General features: G+C 38.0%; 1 protein-coding gene across 1 annotated transcript in view; it reads right to left on the bottom strand.

Annotated features, from left to right (window-relative positions):
- clstn2a (calsyntenin 2a) overlaps positions 1-21,805 on the bottom strand; it is a 261,648-nt gene that overhangs the window by 42,787 nt on the left and 197,056 nt on the right. Inside the window, exons 8-9 of the mRNA XM_041803309.1 lie at positions 20,059-20,316; positions 16,535-16,656 (exon numbers count right to left, since the gene is read on the bottom strand). Coding sequence (XP_041659243.1) covers positions 16,535-16,656; positions 20,059-20,316 — 380 coding nt within the window. The remainder of the gene's footprint in view (positions 1-16,534; positions 16,657-20,058; positions 20,317-21,805) is intronic.

The following is a 21,805-nucleotide window of genomic DNA, read 5'->3' as shown; positions in this document are numbered from 1 at the left end:
AAAGTAAGACCTTTTAGAGATAAATGATGACTGTTTCATCTTCAGGAATAGGCCATTCTGCAAAGTATTTACATCAAACATAAATTTTCCTCCCATAGTTTGTCTCCAGACCTTGCTCTTTTTCACTCTTCCTGCATTCATCTGTAAGGTGATGTCACACTCCTGTCATCCATCAGCCCCCTTAACATTAGCAGCTATCATTGTCTACTGTTCTAGATTGAGTATAATCCTATAATGACGCACAGTCATTTCCTTTAGACTTTTTATTGCATGCCAGAGTACATGCCACCTACTCCATAGCTGCTTAAGAGTATGTTTTACCTAATACACAAACACAGGTTCAAACTTTTATTTTAGAAATTAAATAACTATGATAAAAATTTGGTCATTAACTGCTAAAACTTTAAGTTAGGTACTAGACTTGGTTTAGGTCTGTACAGTTGTACTGAGATAAATTCCTCCTTATTTATAAACATTCAGCTACTGACATAAACCTTAACTCCAACTGAGCGCGTTTCCCTTAGCTGAGTATATAACCGTGCAATAGCAGTGTTTTATTGCTGAGAATAAACACCAGAGATAAGCCCGTCTATCTTGTGGAAATCTGCCACAGCGTATTTACGAGAGCCTATTACATCAGAACAAAGAAAGAAGATAAGAGCAGATTGGACCCAGAAAATACTGCAGAGTCTGACGGCAGAATTTCAGTAGTCACCTTAAGGATCTCTGGCCAAACAATTAGACTCTGCCTGCTAGTAATAAGGTGAGCACAGTCCAAAAACTTGCCTTGAGCAAATATAGGTTATGAAATTCAGGTAATAATCCAGATTGTGTATCTAGCTATGGAGAAAAACAAATATATCCCCTTTATTCACAGATAGCCATGAGGCTTTTAAACCCGCTGACATAAGCAGAATAATGAGGACGCTGTGCTGGCTGTGGAGGAGCCCTGTAATGGGGTCAAGTATATTCTGATCCACTGGAGAGATTGGGGTTGGAAGGAGACTTCTTTATATAAATACAATAAATTAGTTTGAACTCTGCATGGTTAAGTGATTAGTCATCATCATACCAGAATATAAACTTTAATATTAGACACATTAACAATTTAATTTTTGACATAAATACACACAATGTCAAGCCAATTATATTGGATGCCTGTGTCCATACCACTGCAACAGAAATCAAGTCAGACACTCACTATGGGTAATTTAATGTTTCAGTTACCAAAAAATGCAAACAACTTCCTACACACTGGCTCAAATGCACAAATATATTGGCAAAGTTTCAATACCAAAACACAGTCAGCATATTTGTGCAATGTAGGATAAAATGTGTGGCATACGATGGGGGTTCATGCCTGCTCAGCTAGACTCTAGGTTTAAACTGCAGCTCTGGAAATGCGCTAAATCATACCGCTTAATTTCAACCAGTGCATGTCTAAAATGCCTCCAGCATTCAGCTGACATGTTTACCCTGGAAAAACAAGACTTAAGATATTGATAGCTTAGAAGTCTTTTTGCTTTTAGCTGGAGTCTTTGTAAAGGTTTTGCACTTTTTGATGTCACTGTAAAACGAAAATACAAATTGTGTGTTGTTTAAAAACCCACGCACTCAAAAGTACTGAAGCACCGAACATTTTCAAACATTATCGAATGCAAATTCAATAACAATAACCTCCTACCACTTTTGTTGCTTTTATTTTGCATTCTATTGAAGAATTTCACACATTGAGAAAGAAAAGCTGTTAAAATTGGCCATCTTAGTTAATGCTGTGAGTGATCCCAGAATGGTCCATAAGTAGCTTGCAGTTCAAACCAGACAAGGCTGTATACTACAAAAAGAGACACAGGTTATAAAAAGCATCATATTTTTTTAGTTTTGAAGCCTTCCACTGTGCCGTTCTAATGACACTATCCTTCCATGAATTCTTAGCTCTTATGGAGGCTTCTATAGCAAGCCTGGAACTTTCAACCCACACCAGCTACTCCAACACTGAACGTCTTTTTTTTAATCCCCGTTTAATTCTACTTTGGACCCTTTGTGCCACTAGCTCAGCATTAGTTACCATACTGTTTTGTCACATGGACTGTGACAACCAATGGGAGGCCATTCAGTCATCGCATCGCAGGCTGAATAGCTCATAATGGAGAGAAAGAGAGACAGAGCCTGTGATGTGTCCCTCTGCGTCACTGCGGACAGAAACCTTTGAATAATAGCATTAATGAAGCTAACAAAAAGAAGCGCAATAATTTTTTAAAATATATAAATACATGAATATTTTGAGTACTTTTTGTCACAGAACGATTTTTATTCGCTTTTCGGTCCCAAAGAGATGGAGGAACAAGTTTGTACAAAAAAGTCCAAGTCTAAATCTTTGAGTTTTGATTTCCATTCAGTTTATTTCTTTTGCTTTTATTGTCACACACCTACTTTTTTTTTTTTAATTAAGGGACATTGCTGCAGCACACATTTTCTTACAACCCAGGCTGTCATGAAAAAAGGATGTTTGGAGCATGACTGTGCACCAAAAGGTTGATGTTTTACAAACTTTTTTAGACAGTAAGTCCAGGCAAGACAAAATGGTTTGAAATAGCGTAGGGCTTATAGGGTTGAAGCAGCTTTTCTCCCTGACAATGTCAAATCATCCACAAAATGAATATGATGGTCAAATGTTTAGTAAATACACCATATAGAGAGCTTTTTTTTTATTGAGCAAAGTCCTCACTTCTAAACAAGAAGTAAGCCATGGAGATTGGCAGAGCTGAGTAGAGGGTCTCTAGACTTATAAATGTCTAACGAGGCCACATATTGCGGGGCCTGGAGGTGGAAATATGCAATGCAGGGGTACTTGGGGTGCAGAGCGCACAGCCCATGGTGAAGATTAATTGTTGTGCTTCATGGGTAGGAAGCACAAAACACAAATGAGATACGGCAACAGAATGGCAGCTTGCAGCAGTTCATGTAACACTATTTGATGTTTTTCTGTTTTCCCATGTCAACAGTAAACATGTCATGCCTTTTGCTGTGCCTATAAAAGGAACACATCATTACTACTTTAATAATTAAGAATTTCTTTGGCTTTGAAAACTGGTGGAAATATCTATGGCAATGATAGTACATAGCTGAAACTAAATATAACAAAGGGGAAGTCATTTTTTAAATGAATGCAGAAATGTCAGGGTTTAAATTCTACATATTGAACCTTTAACAGTGAAAGAGAATGTTTGAAGATAATTTGTGCATGAACCAATCTGCATGTAATCCCTTTACAAACATATTAACTTTCTATGAATTTAGATATGAAAAGATAATTTATTGGAATCAGAAGATTTGCAGTTAGCCCCCCAGCCTCTCCTCCCGTTTCATCTTTCCTCTTTTGTTTGAACATCTTTCGTCTGTTTTCCTCTCCACTGTCATCATTCTTATTGCTCCCTCCTATTGCACACCTCTCTTCTCTTTCTCTTCTCATGTTCTTTGTTCCTATTTTCATTCCTCTCCTTTTTCTTCTGCTCATTTTAAATCTCTGAAAGATTGATTCCAGGCAGTTGGGTGCGGCTGTGTTCTGGTGGTAGGTAACAACAGGAATTGTGATATAAAGAAAAGTAAAACAGAAGGAAAAAATGCAAAAGATAAGAAAGAAAGAAAGAAAACAAGAATTCAAATTACGGCATCCAAAAACAGATTATTTCTGAGTAAAGCTGTGTAGCGCATTAAGATGTAGTACACTGCTTTATAGACTCTGCAACACTCATAACTAATAAATAAAGTCCCAATGCAATAGTAAAAAGATTAGGGAGTTAGTTTAAAAGTAGCAATAAAAGAGGCTGGATGTGGGCCTACTTTCAGAAGTTTTACCAAAGTATGTTAACAAAGAGATGCTATCAAAAGTGAAAAGAAATTAAAGAAAGCTGTGAGTGATGGGATTAAATAAGAACTGAGCTAAAGGTCTGCTTTGAAATGATGATTTCCTGCAAGAGTTTTTAGATCTATTTGTCTGATCATCTGTCTGTCTCGTCTCAAATCTCACCAACTCTTACTTAAAATGTAGTGAAATAATAATAATAAATAATAAGTAGTTATACATTTATATGAACTTTTGATGTTAGCTTGGAAAAATAATGTTCTGTCCAAACTAGAGGAAGGGGTTAGAAAAATAGTATAAGTGGTACAACGAGACACACGGATAGAAGGGGGAGTAACGGAGGTCAAAATAAAGCATCGATGGATGAAGAAACAAACTGTCGATACATTAGTGTGCTGACTTAATGCTTGTGGAGTGCTTATAGTGCACTCAGTATGCCTGCAGAGTGGTTTGTAAGTACCAGACACTGGCATTAGATGCCCCTCCTTTTATAAACACAATCCATACACACAGGGTTGTTCCTGCTACCCCTCACATATTCACGCTGTAGATATCGACTCTGCAGACTGTAGGAGTAACACAGGAAGTGCCTAAAGGGGACAGTGCACAGCTGAGCTCTCAGATAAGTTCATTAAAGCCAGACAGAAAATAAAACACAATCTCTGAAAATGTAAATGCTACAGGCGTCAATCAATTGCTTCTGTAACTCTTTTTCTCTGCTTCTGTTTTAAAAATGTAAAACATGTGCCTTACATCGTTGCAAGATTTTTTCTTTTATGCTAAAGATGCTAAATGAATGCTGTGCCCTAGTAAAAGATGTCATGGAAATTACAGTGATTCAAAGAAAACAATAATTCAGTAAAAGTGAGTGAACACCACAGGGACAAAGATTTAAGCAATGTAGAAATTTAACACAATTCTAACTGCTTTAGAGAGGATGAGTTAAGAAATGTTGAGTGGATTAAAAGTTCATTGCTGATGTTTTAAAATTTTTGTGTCAACAAAAATATGCAATTTTTTAATTTCTGACCCTTTGACACAAACTTAAGATTAGTAGAAATAATGTTCTCTGATCTGCATTTGTAATAACCAGTTTTATAAACATTAAAGACAATTCACAGGTCCTTTACCTATGGGGTCGATCATCTAAGAACGGATTTCTTCTGCTAATAGCACCAAAAACTGCACATCATCTCCTCTTCTTATCTGCTCTTCCTCAAGGTCTTATTCAAAAAGCATTTAACACCAATGAGCACAACAAAGTAGTTGTCCTGTTCAGTAGGGTTTGCTTTTGTGTTGCATCTGAATGTGGAGAGAAGTTACCGGCATCTTGCTCATACTGAGCAGAGCTCAATAAAAACTAGAATGGCCGTCTGAGGTAGCAGACCCACACCTAAGCAGCGCCACCGAGGAACTGACGCTCCCATTGATTACTATGGTGTTCAAAATTTTGAAATCCGAGAAAAAATGAATGGGCGCGCAATACCTAACAGCTCCAGACTGCCACCTCACATGTGGATGAAGTGTTCAAACACTTAGCCTGGACTGATTGAACACCTGGTTAAATTAATAACCATACTGTCACAGGTCATAAAAATATTTGTAACCTCTTTTAGAAATACTGTGGCACTGTTACCACCAGTTCTCTGCATAGATTTGGTTTCTGTTCTTACTGAACATGACTCTTAAGCGCTTGAGAGCAACATGCTTCATGCATTGGCACTGTCATGTGTAGAAAGGGGCCGACTTTTCCCCAAATGACTGTATAATGGCTCATTTAATATACAAGCAGGACTAGTGCACATGATTTTTGCCCTGCAGCGTAGGTAGGGTGGTATTGAACCTTTTCTGTGTAATTAGTGAATTAGATGGTCCATTTCTGACTTAAGTACACAGGATTTTTAACATTAGATGGGGAAAAGGAAGAGGAAATGAAATTATTTATTTCAATTAAAGATTAAAAAAAACTAGACATTGTCCATGAACAAAATTCAATGAACATTAAAAAAAAACCCAAAAGCAAGAGAAGAAAAAATCAGAAGGGACAGAGCGGCAGGCACCAGTAGCAGGAGGACATTTAACAAACTGACACATAAGGACAAGAACACAGAGGCCAAATACACTGGAGTAATCAAATGCAGGTGAGACAACTGAGACTACAGCAAAGGTGAAACGGATGAGGATAATAAGACACAAACAAGACCGAAGCGTCACAGTGAACTTAGGATTCATTTTATGTCTTTTTCTTGCTCTTTGCTGTATAATACTGCTTTATTGTATCACAGTATGACAAAATTATACATAAAATTAATAAGCTATATATAATATAATATAATATAATATAATATAATATAATATAATATAATATAATATAATATAATATAATATAATATAAATAATAAGTTTTACAATTCTTCTTCTCCCCCTAAAACAAGTGATATCATACTCAACTCATGTCTGGGCAAAAGATCACAGAAAATTAATTTCATAAGTTTCGCTGTGTTCACTTCTTTGTAACTGCACCTGTAGTTTTAAGGTTCACTCCTCTCCTGCTGAGGTGTGTTTAGCAGCTATTGACAACCAGTCATTATGGTCAAGAACCTGTTGGAAATTGCATGTTTACCATTGATTTAAGTTAATTTTAGTAGCAGTGCCACAGGGCTACTGTGTTTATAGTTGCTTCTCTGACCTTATTTAACACCACAGCCTGCTTCTTTGAATCATCATGGGCTTAAAACAAGTGAGTCATCAGTTAAAAACGCCCTTAAACATTTGTTTAAGCTGTTATACCACTGCAGTGCCTGGCTTAAGTCAAACCGATCCACTGCAGTGAGGGACATGTGTTAAAGCCCCACAAGGACTGACAGAGATGCTGTGAAAAGTGGGCACACTCACTACTTGTTGTTGTTATTACACACATTAAACTTGGAGAGGAAAGGAAAGCACACACTTTTCATTCTTGTGCTTCAGGTCAACTGCACTTGCAGATAACGTTTGGCTTGTTACCTGCTTTTCAGTGTCAGAGGGAAACATACTGAATGACCAGGCTCTGCCTGAGCTGTTGACTGTCACATATCACTCAGCAACATGGTTTTGCCTCTTGTGTGCACTATGTGATGTCCATGACATCCTGTGATGTTTGGTGTTGTCAGCCTGAGTGTCTCCAGCTGGGGGGGTTTGGACAGAAAGGTGGCTGTTTAGTATCCCAGCATAAGTGGTTGGCAAAGAAAAAGGAAAAAAAAATACTGGCAGCTGGAGGTCAAAAAGTAGTAAAAAATTACTGGCAGCTTGAGGTCAAACAGTAGTACCAGGTTTTTCTAGCTTACATGTAAGATGTATAACTCAAGCAAAACATTGCTGCATGCAGATTCCTTTTCACACACCCCATAAGTGGCTTAAGGCATCTTTGATTGTACCCTGTTTGGCTACCAAAGTTACCTTTATTCTTTGTAGTTGTAGTTAGCTTAGTGTATTTTTTGTGTATCTCTATTTCGAAATTTTGGTATAGGTGATCCCTTTGGCGCCCTTGTCTTGGGGGGGTGTCCATGACATCATGTGATGTTTGGTCTCGTCAGATTGAGTGTGTTCAGCCTGTGTCTGTGAGTGCACACACCTGGGTCCAGTGCGTTGAGGTTATTTAAGCTCCTGCAGTCAAACATTCACTCTCTCTCTGAACTGGCCTCCACAGGTATACCACACTTTGGTTTAGTTATGTTAGATAAGGTGGAGCTTTAGTTAAGTTCGCATTTTACAGCATTTACACACATTATCTTCACTCATGCACATCCCACACAACTGACTTTACTGACTTACATACTTCATGCTGTAAATATTTAATTTGCTCTAATTTGAAGTAACTTTAAGTAATTTGGTTTAATTTGGTCTAATTTGGCTTTTCAGACTCTTTAGTTTGGTTTAATTCAGTTAAATGGTAAACTGCCTGATTTGATTTAATTTGGTCTAATTTGGTTCAATTAGAGAAATTGTTTGATTTAGATGTTTAGTTGGTTTAATTTGATTTGATTTGAACAAGGATTTGTTTAAAACTGTGCCATGGTATTGTATCTATCCTTTGTTGTGACCACCTGAGCCAGGTCATGACAACTACAACTAAGGACATGCGTTTAAACCACTCATTACCACTGCTGCTATGAAAGTGATGAATGCTATCTTAGAGTCTTTAGACAACAAACAATGTTGGCTGTCTCTTTTATAGATTTTTCTAAGGCTTTTGACACTCTGGATCACAGTATCTTATTAGATCATCTTAACGTTACTGGTTTCTCAGAGCATGCTGTCAGGTGGTTTGAAAACTCTTATTGGCAGAACCCAGGCTGTTCAGTCAGAGGGTGTCACATCAGAGGTACTACAAATCCAAATGGAGGGAACCCTAAGGTTCAGTTTTGGGGCCACTGTCATTCACTGTTTACATTAAATACCTTGGACAGATGATTCTAATGCTTATTCTATGCTGTTATGCTGATGATACAGTTTTTTACTGCTGTGCACCTATGCCTGCACAAGCTTTTAGAAATCTTGAATGAATAAACGACTTTATTTTGGATAAAATAAAAACAACATAAAACAGAACAAACAAAATTGGTGGTGTCCGAAAAGGAGTAGGTAGAAGAAAAACGTACATATCCCTACCCACTTCTCACTTTTGTATTATGAACTTAAATTATTTAAACAAATCCTCAAATGTCTTTGCAACCAACATACAAACAACTCTTCAATCTTTTTACCAACTCATTATCTTCAACATGTGTTTGATTTAGTCCGAAATCAGCTTAGCCAGCTGCAGCATGTTCTAAATGCAGATAAAACCAAACTCATGTTCTTAACATCTTCAAGAGCAACAAAAGCAACACTGTCTGATAAGACTGCTGTTAATTCTGATCAAGAAATGGAGCTGGTACCCTCTTTTAGATATCTAGCGTTCTTACTTGATGAAAACATCTTTTAAAGAGCACATTTATTATGCTGTTAAAGAGCTGAAGTTTTTACTTGTTGTTTACTATGAAACACAGTCATGTGTCTGTTTTATGGTCAAAAAGAGACTGGTTGGATCTAACCTCTTCTTGATTATGGTGATGTTTTGTACATGAATGCCTTTACTCAGAGTCTGCATATGTTGGACAGTGTGTATCATGGAGCTCTGACATTTATCACAAACTGTAGATTTCTTACTCATCATTGTACTTTATACTCTAAAGTCAGTTGGACTTCTTAAATTACACGTGGTCTTGGACATTGGTGCGTGTTCATCTATGAAGCCAAGCTTGGCAATATTTGATTCTTTCCTCTTTTTTAATCCTGAAGGATGGATTACACGACATACGATCACTGAACTTTGTGCTGTTTTTGTTCCCAGAGTCCGAACTGAGTCGGGAAGGAAAGATTTTAGGTTTTCAGCACCTTTTGCTTCAAAGCTGCGAAACTTGGTGGCTGAATGTTTTTACAGCTGTAGTGAGGCCTTCTGAATCCAAACTATCCAAATGTCACTATTTTAACTGATGATATATAACTGTTTTCTATCACTTCATGTCTACTGTATGAGTTTGAGTGTATTGGTTGATAAAAATGTGTATTGCTGCCATTCTTGGTCCTTTAAAAAAGAGATCCCTGATCTCAATGACACTAAGCTGGCTAGATAAAGGTCAAGTAAATAAAAAAAAAATAGTTGAAGTGGTTGCAAAAATCCATTCTGTGGCTGAAATTTTACAGATGACAGTATAAATATTGGTTTACATACTATCATTATGGTGCAAGGAAACAAATGGGAGTAAAACTAGACAAAACACACTTATACAAAACAAGCATGCAGAATTAATCATCAAAGAAGTGAAGAGGGGAAATAAGACAAGTAGAACAGAGGAAAAGAATTACATAACACAGGAAACATAAAAGGCTGAAACACAAAAGAAGAAAAATTCTTAATAAAACAGAGAACAACTTAACAAGCGAAAATCAGGAATAAATACAAAAGGAACACTGTGAGAGAAAAAAAACAAAATAACAGTGGAAATACAAGGCACCAAACCTGAGAAGATAGTACAAAAACATTCAGGGAACACAGGAAATACAAGGAAGGGAAAAAAAACAACACAATGAAAACAGGAAATACAAAGACCTACTGAATATGAAAAGCTAAAAAAAATAAACCAAACAAACACTCATGACAGGTTTAGCTAGCACAACAGCTGTGAAGCTTTTGTGAATCAGGCCCTCTGTCTCCAGTGTTTAGGAGGGACCTAACTCACTCTGAACCAACACTTCAGTCTTTACCAATATCTTCAACAAACAGGCACACAAACGCATAAGTGCACACATGCACAACTCCATTAACATCCAATTACTCTCTTTAGAAACAACAAAGGGCTTTAAGTCAACACAGGACAGAGAAAAAGCATGGTAGCATGGTTATATCAGGCAGATAATTGTAGAAACATATCGACAAACAAAGAGGGAGATTTTGTTCTTCTCCTACATCCAGTCCTTAGAATCGAACCCTGATATAAATGATTAATGCAGGGTGTCAGTGGCTGTTTGGAGCAGGGTAATTGGTGAAACTGTGAAGTTTATCAGTGACACAAAAATGTGATCGATTGCACAGTTATCTCAGATTGATGTGAAACAGCTGTAGACACAAATAAATCTCTTATCTTTTCAAAATCTCAGGCTTCAGCTGAGAAAAATAGTCTGCATTTGTTTAAACTCTAACCCTCTATGGGTTTTTTTCTCTCCACTATTTTCCCCTGTAAGTAAACATCACCTTATTTAAAAGGATTTATTTCAGTATCTCATTGCAAAAACCCCTGTAATGTAAAATCGTGGTGAGAAAAGTTAAAGACTGTTCATTCTACTTGATCTGTCCTATTTTTGAATGTTAAACATTCCTACACCCTTTTAGTAAATTCAGCATAAAACAAATAAATACTGGTTTGCACAGGACCTTTTAACTGTGACTGAGTATCTTCTGAACAGCTGGATTGAACTGATACTCCCTCTAGACTTAGGCAGAGTGACTAATGTGCGAAAAGAGGAGTGATCCATCCTCTAGTCCATTACCGAGGCTGAAAAAGAAGGCAAATAGCTATCCTGTGTGTGTCTGTGCATTTACTCTTACAGATAAGTCAGTTTTTAGGGATGCATGCACAGCTTTCTGTCAGATGTGACATTCCTTCGGTGTGTTCGATCGACGGGCAAAATTAAAGCCCCCCCCTCTCTCTGCCAGCTTTCTTTCATCCCCCTCTGCCCCTCCTCTCTTGAGTTGAGAATTGCAAAATCAATAGAGCTAAATGGAGTTGCCGCGGAAGCCATTGAGTGTCCTTTCTAAGTGCTGGGGGAACAAGGACAGTAAGAAGCAGCTGTGACACCCCATAGTCACCTCCACTCCTTCTGGCCTCAATCCACCACAGTGCTTTTTTTCACAGTCTATGCTGCTCTGTGAGCTTGTTTTCATTCACAACAAGACTCTGGAACAGTTTCTATACTTACATGATTTTTAACAAGAGATCATGGCTATGTTTTTAATATTTCATTCAAATAACAGGCACTATAAAGTATATGGCCTACATGGTTGTGTAGTGGTGCCATGCAGTCGCCATTTGCAAACATTAATGATACAAAATAGATCATTCTGAAGAGCTCAGTGACTTCAAGCGTGGTACTGTGATGGATGCCACCTTTGCAATAAGACAGTTCATTAAATTTCCTCCCTTCTGGATAATCCATATTAAACTGTAAGTGATATAACTACAAAGTGGAAGCGTTTAGGAACAACAGCAACTCAACCATGACGCGGACGACCAGGTAAAATCACAGAGCGGGTCAACGATTGCTAATGCACATGGTGTATAAAGTTGCCAGTGCGCTGCTGATTCCATAGCTGAAGATTTCTGGACTTCCACTGGCAAAATGTAACCATAAAAAAATGTGCATCAATGTCAGGGCTCCAGACTGCCCCTAAATGGTCGCATTTTGCCCCTAAAATTTGAGACAGTGCAAGTACATTTTTCATCTACTTGCGCATGTGCAACCAGTAAATTTTCTGATTTTTAAAATTATTATTAAATATTTTTTTGTTGCTGACAAACTTCTGCTCCACACTTCGGCCCAGTTGTTGGTGATAATGCACAAATGAGCTGGTTTGCCAACCGACATTAACTCCAAAAGAAGAAGGCATACTATCTGCCTCGAGGCTTTGCTTAAATCCATCACGTATCCATATATGCTGTGGTATAAGCTTGACATCGCGCTGTGGCGCACGGCGTGCTGTGTTTCACAGGAATGGTTATTTGTGCGGCACAATGTATTTGTTTTTACTGTTATTATAATGTAACATGCAGTAAACATGCGCTGCACTGTGTGAAGACACAACATGCGGGGAACACAAAATTTGCTGATAATACATGCACTACACAATTAAAACACGACACTTTGAGCAAACACAATGCCAGTCGGAAACATAAAATGTTTTTTTTATCAGTAATACAGTGAAAATGAGAGGAAACATGAATATTTATTTTGCAAATCGATTTACAGTGTGCGCCCTAAATTTTCTGCTTGCGCCCCTAAAATTTTAAGTTAGGGGCCACTGGGCTCCTGTTAAAAAAAGTTAGTCTGGAGCCCTAAATGTGCTTCCAAGCAGCTGCATGCAAGCTTCACATAACCATGACAAGCAATGCCAAGCATGATGCTTTACGAATGTTGATACCCAAATATATTTCTGTAATAATGCAAACTTGCAGCTGTATTCAGAAACATGTTTTTCTCCCCCTCCATTTAACATCAAATACGTGCGCTGCTTCAAGCCACACATTTAGATGTCAGAGTCTCAGATGCACAGATTCAAACAGCAGTGGTTTCTTTCTAGACCCACAGCTCTGTACCCACCAAACACGCCAAAATCAATTGTAAAACAAGTTAGAGACACAAGTTTCTCCTTCGGCAGAAGCCTTTAATCAATAATGCAATCCAGCCACAGGAGACGCTTTCCTAACAATAGAGATCCACACAAAAACAATCCACATACCAGTACCACCACAGCTCTGCACCTTTGTAACGCCAGACATTTTTCATAAAGCTATCTTTTAAATTCAAGAAAATACTTTATTGCACAGACAGCATGTGGGTAAAGCAGGTTAAGCCAAGGCAAGCACTGAAGTAGGCTAAAAATCACAGTTTATAAATATTGCAGGTTTTTATATCTTCAAGTCGTCCATCTGTGTTAAGTATGATGTCCTCTTTCTGGTTAACTTCTGCTATTTCAGACCAGTCTTTATTCATTTTTCATAAGGGTCTCTGCTCGAGTGATTTGTACTGGTGAGTAACACATCACGTATTCTTTTTGACTGTCCTACAAGCTTTCTCCATGCTTCCTCTCAAGATCCAACAAAAGGAGCAAATAGGATCTCCGTTTTCTACAGTATGATCTGTATTCATGTGTGGGAGAGACTGAGAGAAAAAGAAGACAGTGAGAGAGGCTGAGTAGACTAAATAAAAGCTGAGTCTTTGGGTTGTTTGCTAAGAAAACTCAGCAGTCTGCCTTGGCTGCCCCTTCTCTTTGTCACATCTGTCTCTGTGAGCCTCCTGAGATAAGAACACCAGACTGAGAAAAAACTCTCAATCTCCCTTTGACCTAAAAAAAACAACCACCTGGTTAGAAGGTACACCGACACCAGCAGAGACTCAAAAGACAACACTGCACTGTCTGTGCGCTCAAAAAAAAACAAAACAAAACAAAACAAAAAAACAACTCAGCCCTTTCCTTTAATTTTAGTTGCAAATACAAACAAAAGTAGTTTTCAGAAAAGACGCACATGATGATGCATAATCTCATGAACACAGCAAATACGACTCTCTGGTAATCTGCTTAGTGAGCACAAGTTTCGGAGACTTTGCTGTAATTATGAAGCATTTTCTAATAATTTCAGTATGAGGTGCATATGTGCTGTAGCCCAAGGGTAAATGATTAGATTACATTAACATCTACCATCCATTAAAAGTGAACAGGGCAAAGTCTGGAGAGAGGAGTTCCCCTTGCAGAGGGAGTTTATTGGCTTATCACAAAAAATCATTTTGACGCTAAAGATCCAAGGATTTTCTCTGCACAGTGACGGCCTGCTGAGGTGGAGTGACTACACAAACCCTTCAGTCAGATCATTTTCATTCAAGGGTCTGCTTTACAGAGGTGTCCTTGAGCAGGACCTTTAATCCTTCCTGCTCCACTGTCACTCATCTCACTATGAATTTTAATGTTTTTGAGAAAGGGGGCAAAATCAGATATCACTTTAACTAAACTTTACATCTTTCCTTCTTCTGGCTGCTTGAGTGAATATTTACAGCGCAATAGATATCATCTCCAAAGGGATCCCACTGTTAGGACATTTTCGCACCGGTTGATAAGCTCGTAAGAACACTGTTGTACCGATTACATCTTCCATTTAGCATCATTTGCATGTCGTCTGCAGAGAGCCGCATACAAATGCAAATTCAGCCAAAAGGTAAGCCAGTTAACTTTGTGTAAAAGGGTAAAATTTGTTGAGATCTGAGAAAGTATTGTAAGTAAAGTATCGTATTGTTTTTTTGTTTTGCCATTCTCTATGATGAACAAACAAATGTTTTATAGCCCCCGTACACAAAGACAGAACATGACTGGTCTAAACAAGGAAAATATCCTTGTTTTACTGTCTTACTTGTTCCCTGTCTATTATTTGTTTGATACACTTATATGCAGAATGACTTTGATCTGCAACACACCATCTTTTGCTATAGTCTGGCTGTCTTAACAAGGCTCTAGGTCAAGTATTTTTCTCCTTGTTTCATGATAAAGAGCCCAGGGGAGACACTTATGACGTCAGTGGTCAGGGTTGGCTTGACAATAGGAACAAAACACTTGTAGCCCATCCCCTGGATCCATGTGTGTGTGGTGGATCTTAATACACTGACTCCAGTCCACTCTTTGTGAAGCTCCCGGTCAACTTTCCCTGAATATGCTTTGATACAGCCTCTGAGAACAGCCTATCCTTTCAGCAGTGACATTCTGTGGCTTACTCTGCTTGTGGAGGGTATCAGTGATTGTCTTCTGGACAATAGTTAAGTCAGCAGTCTTCCCCATGATTGTAGTTGTGTGTGCTGAACCAGAGTGAGAATGAGGCTCAGGACTTTTCCACAATATTCGAATATTTTGAGGTAGTGGATTTTTTTTTTTTATTTCTGTGAGCTGTTAACTATTACCAAAACTAAAGTGTAGATGTATCTGCTCAGGGCTTCCATACATCATAAGACTATTTCCATATTTATTTCCAGCCACACAATCACAACACACCAGGAAAAACTCTACGACCCACTTTTGGATCCTGACCCACTACTTAGGAACCAGTGCTCTAGCTTTTGTTGGTATCCAAAGGCTGACAGCAACCCAGCTCCTGCTATGCCTAGCATTTACGCTGTTTAACTTCTAAGTAAAAGCTGAGCACTGAGGATATGGAGCCTGCACAATGATTAAGTAGGGACGAACAGTATTAACTGCATGAGTATCAGCAGATATTAGTTTTAAAGGGAATTTCACATCGGCAGATACAAAAATTTCTGCTGAAATTTACAACTAAATTTTGGCTATAGAAATTTATAAATATTTGTCGCACAAACAAATGAGCCAGTTTTAGCCAGAGTTTTAGGCTGTACCAATAGATCATTCATTATCTTTCAGTACTCTTTAAAGTGTGTTTTAAGGACTTACATTTGGTAATTTGTTCATCTTTAAACTTCAGATTATGTGTTTTAAGGGTTGAAGCTTTGGGTCTGACCTACATTTAAATATCAGTATCAGTATTGGCTAAATTTGATGTGAAAATATGGCTTTATTGGATAATGGCAAAAATCCACAATTGTACATTACTATAATTAAGGTGCATACATGCAAGAGAAAGCAAGAGTTAGTCTGACTTTGAGAAATTTATGAGTTAAGCTGGACTAACACGATAACATTTTTAGTCCAGTTTTAATAGGAATAAAACATAAATTCAACATTTTTTAACTGTATGTAAACATACTGACTGACTCTGACCCATTCTGAAAATTTGAAAAAGCAACTCAAAGAGATTTGAGTGGCAAAGTGTCCTAAAACACTCAAGAAATTTTCAGGAGTGCACGTATGAAAAAAAGGCTTTTGCATGGAGATCAAGCTTTTAAAGAAGCAAACAGCCCACATTTCAGGATAATTCCAAAAAGAAAAGCCCCTAACATACTGTCAGAACAATATTCCTATAATCTGCATGTTTCTTACTGGGTAAATATGCCCTTTCAAAGGCTTTCTGCAGAACTGGAACAGAAAGCCTCTCTTCAAATTAGTTTAACAGCTCTCAAGAAGCATGATAGATAATGGTGATCTGCTGCAGGTGAGCCATTACCCATAACCAAACAGACTTTCCACTTGCATGTGTGCGTGTGAGAGTGCGTGTGTGTAGGATAACAGGGTCTTCTGCCCTCTTATCTCCTCCAGCGTGCAGAAAGTGATGGAGGGCCTCCGGTAATTAGAATGGAGAGCCTCTCCCCTCGCTACACAAATAATGATAGCCCTTCACCTGCTGTAGAAAATCACCCTAAATCGATGCTAGGACACACACATGAACAAACACACGCTCATGTACACACAATCCTCACCTGCTCCAGTTTCCAGTGGAACTCAGCGGGTCTGAACGTGTCGACCAAAGTGAAATCCCTCCTGAGCAGAAAGACCAGGCGACAGTTGTGAACGTATAAGGAGTAATGGTGGCGGTTCATTTCTGCAACAGGAAGACATAAACACACACAATCAGCAACCACAGAATTAAACATATTTCTCCATTTCAAAGTGTAGCAATCAGTGTGACATTTGAAGAGGTAGTCACTGACAGACCTGCTGCTTTAGGTTTTTGTAAGGAAGCCGTTTACAACACAGCAAAACACTGTGAAACCGTACAGCCGTGTGAAACTCTTTTCAAAGAATGCAAATGGCTTCTCCTCATCAAAACACAGCTGTCAGCGTGACACAAAGAGTCCAGTGAGTCACAGAGTGCAAGCTGTCTGTGTTTCTGTTTGTTAAATTATCGACTGATGTCTGTGCAAAAAGGCAGTGAAAGGCGAGTCCCACTTGCTCTGCTTTGATATGTGCGCCTGAGCTTGGATGAGGTGTAGGTTGTAGAACAGATTCTCCTCTAAATGACTCAAAAACACAGTGATGAGTACTTGCCTTTAAGAGGCATTTTTGGAGTATTTTTGTATGAGCACTTTGATTTGCTTGTGTAAAAAATGGCTGAAGTGGCCACAGAGATGTTTGTCATTTCATGGTGTATAAACACTAATTCAAACGGGATGAAGGAATCGTTTGAAAACTTGAGGTATTTGGATTTAAAGAAAGGTTTTTAAAAAGGAACACATCAATCAATTTTCATACTGGCTTTTCCTACTGTTTGATTTTGTCAAAAATCTCTCATAAAGATCAGGGGCATATCCAGGGGGTATCAATGGGGGACACTGGCCCCCCCGTTAAGATCAGATAAACCACATCCTGTGGATGATAATCTGAAAAAAAAAACAAAAACAAAAAAAACCCCATAAAAAATCAGAATTCACTGATCAATTCCTTCCACTAAAGATCAAGAAATCCAGTTAACGTTTATTCCCAGCTTTCAAAGATAAACTTGACTGGATTGACTTTATACCAGTGTCTTTATTAACCAGATACAGGCAGGGGATAGAGAGAATTTTCAGTGATTTAATTTTGGATTTACAATATTTGCCCATGGAGGCTCCAAAATCCACAATAACTGTGAGATCCTTAAAGCTGCTTTAAATCATTTCTAACATCACACACCCAACGTTAAACATTTTATCATTAGATTTTGATCATTCTTGGTGATTTTTTTCATGGGGACAAAGTCTTCATTGTTTCCCACCCTAATGTTTACCTCCTCTAATTTTGAATGATCAGCATTCTAGTGAAAAATACATTCAGACAAATGTCAATGGAAATGTTGAGTTGTTTGACCAGTTTTGACCGAAAGTGTCATCTAGTTAAAATGAGTGGATTATCTGATCCAGCCGTGCAACTCTGTATTCTTTGAATGAACTGATTTCAAGATGAATTTCTATCCCTTTGAGCAGGATCTAGCTGCAGACCATACATCTCTGACGGCCACTCTCACAGACTATTCAACTCAGACGCTGTACAGTTCAGAATGGAAGTCAAACTAAAACTTCTAAAATAAAATCAGATTAAACTTCAGTTCAAGGGTTAAGGTGAGAGTAATGGTTAGGATATTCAAAGTTAAAATCTAATAAAAACTGACCTGCAAAACCTGAACACAAAACATTCAGTAAAGCCAAGTGAAAAGTCTGCTTACAGGAAAATCACCCGTCCTCCAACATTGGAATGCAGCAAGTGTAGCTTATGTAGCTGCATAAGCTACGTCTATAACATAGCTATGGTAGCTTTAGCTTCATTTGAAAAAGCCCATGATGCTAAAGCTAAGCAACACTGGCTGATGTAGTAACATTAATTACAAAGCCAGCACAGCTATGTTAGATTTAGCTAACGTAACTAAAACTGGGAATGTGCTGTACCAGCAAATTACAACACTTCTATTCTGATGCATATACGGCATCTCTGATGTAGGTCTGAGAGTGGCTGTCAGAAATGAACCATGTACAGCCAGACTGTCTTGAATTCTTTTGGACTATTTTTGCACAACTGGGCCCTTGTGTCATCTAAAATCATCAAGTATAATTGTTTTTGTCTTGTCAAGGATGTGGTTTATGTAAAAATCAACTAAAAGCAACTAAGAGCTATATGGTAGGTTATGGAAAATAACAGTAGGGGCATAATTGGGATTAGGGATCTCTTCCCTAAACCTTTCATTAGTGCACAACTTGTGTTTATTCCAAATGAAGATTTACCATACTTATATTTAGATTGATAATAATAACTTGAAATAACTTCCACACTCTTAATCGGTGCCATTTCAAAGTCAGTTTAATCACAATATTTCAACCAAATTGTCTAATTTAGGTATTCTTTTTTAAAAATTTGTGGCTGCAACCATATCAATAGATTTTTACACCGATAGGCCAGCAAGCACTCAGATGATAGGTGTGGTCAAAATACTTATACATACTTGATCTTATTATGCATCCAAATCATCATCCATAAACAGCATTGTTACATCATTCTTTATGTAATGGGTTAGGTTTTGGTGGGGTCATATCTTTCTTATGTCTATAAATTTTTAACACAGGGTTAAAAATAATTTGGTTATTTTTCCAACACTATGTTATTAAGATATGATGCTTTACATGCTACACTATGATTTTGTTCATATCTTCCTTCTGTGCCCTCCTAGCTCTCCCCAAGAAGAATGAAGGGATATCATACAAGGCACCATGTTCTTCAACCAGCTTTAGACACTGAGTCTTCTGCTACTATTCACATCCTTACAGAAGTTTCAAGTAAAAAAATGAGTTAATATGATTTCGATGGGCTGACACAGATGACTCTGTACTTTACACTACAAGATCAGGCTACTTTTTTCTCGAGCTAATAAGCCATCTGTAAGAGCATTGTGAGAGCGTGCAACATGCAGATGGTGCTTTTAATTACACAGTTCAGGAGGCTCAATATAGAAATGCCATGGAGAATAAGCTGAAAATTTCAAAGGGTATTACCACTCTGGGCTTCAGTCCTGGTTTAATTATATTGTTATTTAGAAAGGATGTATGCTCATTGTGTATTGTGTATTACCACAAGATGCTTAAAAATATCGAAAACAGGGAGAAGCCACCAGGGCAGTCTACAGGCACACTCACTCGAGTCAAGGATTTAAGTAAAAAGCCTTTATTATTTCAGGGCATATCTAATAAAAAATAAAAATCACATGAAAAGCCGACCGGTTTCGACCACACAGGGTCTTCAGCAGGGCGTGAACAAAACACTGACACAGGTGAGGTTCATTTAAAAGAATCATTTGATCTAAGGGCTGAAGCCACACCAGCTTGAAGGTACAATGCTAAAGGTATTCCCAGAATGAATATATAACCCCTTATAATTGTGAGACAAAAGGATAAAGATATTATCGAAGATGAATTTATGATAATATATAGATACAAATGATATGACAACTGTGTCAGCATGTGTCAAAGAGTTTCCTCACCTGTCTTATCAGAATTACACAGTAAAGTTTCCTTCTCAGCTCTGAGTCCCGGACTGGGCCCATGTTTCATCCAAGTTGCTATGGTGAATTGGTCCGTCAGGTTTTGGGGTACCACGTGATCTGGAACATTAGCAGCCTGATGCCCGTCAAATCGATAGATGAGGTCGCTCTCTCGGCCGCTGTCAGTCAGCAGAGACGCTGTCCAGTTTGTGGATGGGCCCGGGGCAGGAAGGAGGTCAGTGCTGCCTGATGCTGCACCTGGATGTGCCAATCAGGAGACATGACACTGTCAAGATGACTGAAAGGGGAAGCTCTGAGTACCAATGAGGAAGGACAAATATACCACCGTACAACAGAGGATGTTTAGCAATGGCTCTTCTTTTGTTTAAGACAGGCTGTCCTGGCCTTTTCTGATGTTTACACTTCTCAGCCAAGGTTATAAACATCCAGTTATAAAAAAAAGTGTATTTACATTACTAAGCATTGCCAACATGCATACAATAAGTGGTTAAAAATAGATCCATGTCAGATTTGAAAAGCTTACCTTCACTCGTATTGATACATCTGACAGTAATCTTAACATCTGTTTGATGTTTATGTAAGGATACTTCAATAAATCACATCTGTTACTCCATAGACTGGCAACATCAAATAGTTTCTTTAGGAGGAAGTTAAATATAGATGGTGTGTAAGATCGGGGGGGGGGGGATTTCAGCCCCAAATAAAAATAAACAGGAAATTCTGGGACACAAAACTCTCATTTAAGCTTCTTTTTAACTGGCTTTTAGTAAAGAAAAAAAATGTTTTATGACATTTATAACTTTCTCTTGAGCAATACTATAAGACAGACTTCCCTTTTAAAATCAAACTATTTAAGAAAACACTATTTCTATTAGCTACCCATTGTTGAACTTAATATTGATGCAAAGCAATATAAAAAGAGGAAACTAGGCTTTACAGACCTGAAATGAGGAAGGAAATACTAAAAAGCCTTTATTATGGTGGCCAAATTATTTAAAAAGCCGACATGTTTCCACTACGTAGGTCTTAATCAGGGCTAATAGACGGACATTTGGGGGTAAACTAAGGCTAATGACAGGCAGTCACAAGAATGGGCGTAGCACAGGAGAAAAAGGGTACTGATTACCCGGGCCCACAGTAGGGAGGGGCCCTTGAGAAACCTGTAATGAAAAGTGCTTTTATTTGGTTTGTCTTTAGTAATAAGTGTATCATTGAATCAAAGGCGACTAAATGAATTGGTCAGCAGACTAAGATTCGTATCATATAGAATCAAATACAATTTTGGGGGCCCCTGCTGATCCTTTTGAAAATGTTAGAATGGTGCAGTCCAGCCCTGCGAAATAATGCAAGTAAATTTACTTTAACCATAGTAAAAATATTGCTCATAAACAGGGACATTATGGTTCAAAAACATTAAAAGGCATAGATATTTTTAAAAATGAGGCAATATTTGTTGCTTGGCTAGCTGGTTAAGAGGGCCCTATGTAATATTCTTTCTGGGCGCCAAAAAAACCCTTGCTATGCCCCTGGTCACAAGAATCAGAGAAAGAGAAGAATCCAGGTGAGAGTCTCACAAATCAGTCATTATAATGCAGCCTCTCCCATTACAGTGACAACCAATTAGAGGTTGCAACACAACTCAGAGAAAGACAAGCCAGGTAAAACCAGTTGAAAAGCAACAAATAAAGACACAAAATACAACAAAATTATTAAGAAAAAGGGTAAA

Source organism: Cheilinus undulatus, linkage group 13, assembly GCF_018320785.1.
Source record: "Cheilinus undulatus linkage group 13, ASM1832078v1, whole genome shotgun sequence".
NCBI lineage: Eukaryota > Metazoa > Chordata > Actinopteri > Labriformes > Labridae > Cheilinus > Cheilinus undulatus.
The sequence above is the reverse complement of the archived record's forward strand: the minus strand, read 5'-3'. Positions and strand labels throughout refer to the sequence as shown.